The sequence below is a fragment of the Trachymyrmex septentrionalis genome, unplaced genomic scaffold (genome assembly GCF_001594115.1).
Source record: "Trachymyrmex septentrionalis isolate Tsep2-gDNA-1 unplaced genomic scaffold, Tsep1.0 scaffold15, whole genome shotgun sequence".
Taxonomy (NCBI): Eukaryota; Metazoa; Arthropoda; class Insecta; order Hymenoptera; family Formicidae; genus Trachymyrmex; species Trachymyrmex septentrionalis.
Genome location: NW_017304653.1, coordinates 161929 through 165214, shown reverse-complemented (window position 1 = coordinate 165214; position 3286 = coordinate 161929). Strand labels below are relative to the sequence as shown.

The 3286-nt window shown below is 36.4% G+C and overlaps 1 protein-coding gene across 2 annotated transcripts in view; it reads left to right on the top strand.

Annotated features, from left to right (window-relative positions):
* Positions 1-3286, top strand: part of LOC108745834 (epithelial discoidin domain-containing receptor 1-like) — a 158999-nt gene that overhangs the window by 133781 nt on the left and 21932 nt on the right. Inside the window, exon 10 of one of the 2 annotated variants that reach the window (XM_018482224.1) lies at positions 228-403. In XM_018482224.1, coding sequence (XP_018337726.1) covers positions 228-403 — 176 coding nt within the window. Of the gene's footprint in view, positions 1-224; positions 404-3286 lie in introns of both variants that reach the window. The other variant, XM_018482223.1, reaches the window with a different exon arrangement.

The window sequence follows — 3286 nt, the reverse complement described above, 5'->3', positions numbered from 1 at the left end:
CACACACACACACACACACACACACACACACACACACACACACACACACACACACACACTCTCTCTCTTATGTACGCACTCCGCGTACACACATTGAAACGCCGCGGCTCCTGTGCCAACGGCCGTGCACCTACATACGTCCCAGCAACAAAGCATTCGCCCTGACCGCAATCAATACACCATCCCCTTCTGCGCTCGCTCCTCCTTTGCTATATCATCCGCAGCAGTGTACGCAAACGGTGCAGTTGACACGTCGTACGATTATGCGGTACCGGAACTCGGCACGGTACCCCTGCTCAATCAGGATGCCGGCGCCGGCCGCGGGGCGACCGTCTCCAACGTCACCGGCGATCAGGACAGCTTCTTCTCCAAGAGCTCGCGGACCAAGACCGAGGACAAGAAGGTGACAAATTCACATTTCTCAATCCTTCACGAGTTTCATTCTATATTTTACGTTAGTTAATTATATTATGTATGCGTCAAACTAGACGAAACCTAGATTTTAATGCAGCGCTGGCTACAAAAAAGTCCAATGGGTGGACAAAATTATGATAAATCTTGAATTTTACCATTCCAGACCTTATCCAAATAAAATAGCGAATTATGAAAATACAATGCTAAAAAATATGTTTATGCAAAAAGATATTTTGCTTTAATTAGTAATTTATACTAGTCACGATAGTGAAAAAAATAACAAAACGAACTAATAATAACGTCTTACAATGATAGTCTTTTTTAATTCAAATTAATATATGAAATATATTTTTTTAAAACAAAGTTAGAGATCATATAAATGTTATTGAATTTTATATTCGTTTTTAGTTTTATAAGAAACAAATAATAGAATTAAAACTTTTTAACCAATATAGATCTGGTTCGCGTTTATTAGTAAAGACAATATTGCCTTATATTCAATATCTTGTGACAAAAACGAATTTGTTACATTGATTCCTATTCTATCTATTACTATTTTAAATACAAAGCACCTTCCCGATCCAACTATTGGACCGGGAAGGCGCTTTGTACAATATTTAAAGTTTTAATATTTATATAAACGGTCTTGTTTCCAATCATATTATTACTATTTTATTTTGGATGAAGCTTAAATTGAAAAACACTCTCTCAATTGATGCTCAACTAGAATAGAGGTATTGAATTAGAACATCGATAAACAAATTTCTATTTATTTTATTGCCTTTAATTAAAAAAGACCAATTTTTGTCGATTTTTTTTCCGAAAAAATATCGTTTTTTATCACTTTATCACTAGCATAGACGTTATCCAAAAAGTATGGAATTTTACCAATCTTGTTTCGATGTAAACCAAAATGCAAGAGAAATGACTTGGCAAATTTTTAATGAACAAAATAAAATCTTTTATTATATTAACTATAATGATATCAATGTTACTAAAATTTTAGAAATTCAATAAAGATCTGAGAAAAAAGATTTAATCTAATCGATTTTTAATATAAAAAAAATTATTTATCTTTAGCTTTAGAAAACGTTGTTAAAATCTAAAATATTTTTCAACTTTTCTGTTTATATGTGTTATATTTTTTTTTGTTTAGTATTTATATTATAAAGTTATCTAATGAAAATATACGATAGATATCTGTCTTTAGTTTAGTTGGCATAGTGTAATCATGGGTATCGCAAGGCAACGACGAAAATTTAAATTAATCAAAAATAAAAGGAAAGCCAATAGTATTAAAATTTAACGAATAATGTGCCGATCTTAATGTGCACTCCATAAATAAAGAGCCAAGAAAAATGTGCACGTCGTTGTCGTACCATTAAACGTAACTTTCCACCGGTCGAAGATAAATTCACAATTAATAATTTAAATCAATATGGTGGAACGAGAACGGAACATTGGGGCGGATATATCTCCCTTGGGTACAGTATAACGTAGCTCGTTCCAGAGCTCTGTACGAGGGCGGAAAAGAGCGCAGGAACCCCTCCGGACCAAGATCGAACACGCGAGACGATCCCCTGGGTTCTCCATCGACATAAAAAGAATCACGGGATCGCGGCCGAAGATCAATTTAAAAGCGCGTGTGTAATCTGCACTGACAGATCCTTTTTTTCTGTATCAACGATACGGCGATACCGATCAACTGGAGACCGACAACGTTATATAGTGGAAACTCTCTTTGAAATATTCGTTGGATTTTATGCACTTCGAACAGGAATATTAGATCATAAATAAATCGCAATAAAATCGGTATTCTTCCCATCGCGTAAAGGCATGTCTATGATTTGAATAAAAACTACGCGGCGATTGAAACTGTACAATTTTATATCCAGATTATAAATATTTTTATAAAAACATTTTATATTTGTGTTTAGAAACAAAAGTCCACGCAAATCCTCATTAAAATTTCCTGTTAAATTTTTACCGTGTTCAAGTATCAATTTAACATAATGCGATTATTTAAAAATACCTGAACTTATTGTACCTATTCAATTTTTAGAATAAAGAGAGAATATAACTTGTAAGTAATTTGTAAAGTAACTGTTCTAACTACACGACTGTATGTTCTACGTGTAGTACAATAAATAACGCGGAAATAATTAACGCGGCAATCTCCGCGATTGGAGCTCCGCGAAATATCATCCCTGCGAGTGACACGACTTTGGAAAGGGATAATTAGAACGAATCGTCGAGCAAGTTGCGAATGCAAAATAGCCATCGTGACGTCACTCAGCTTAGACAATAAATCGCTATCACGGCTCGTCCCACATGCGCCGAAAACAGAACCGGAGACTGGCGGCATAGTCAAAGTTGTCCGCGAAATCGATCGATTGATCGCCGTCGTCATTCGGCCTGTAAACGAACTCCCGTCGACAGGACACGTCGACAGGGTTCTCTCGCGGATACGCCCGCTGTTGCAACCCTCATGGAATGTATCATCATTACGCGGTCCAGCGGCTTTCCGTTCAGTCCGCTCCGTTAATTGCGGAGAGAAAGCGCGTCATGTAATCACGTTTCCAACCGTTCCACCTCCAGGACTCATCCAACCGACATCGCAAAAATATCGCGCGATAGGGGTTGATTTCACCGCCAACTATCCCGTATCGAGTGTCGGCAAAGAGTATACGGTTCATACGTACATTTTATGTCACGGGTGATCTCTTGCTTTAGGAGTGCCACGTGAGCTTCGCACGTTTTACAATGGTAGGAAAACAATGCAGAGAAGATACATGAATAATTTTTGCATTGGAACTAAAAAATTGATTTTTACATTATACATTTATATATTTTATTAATATATATATATATA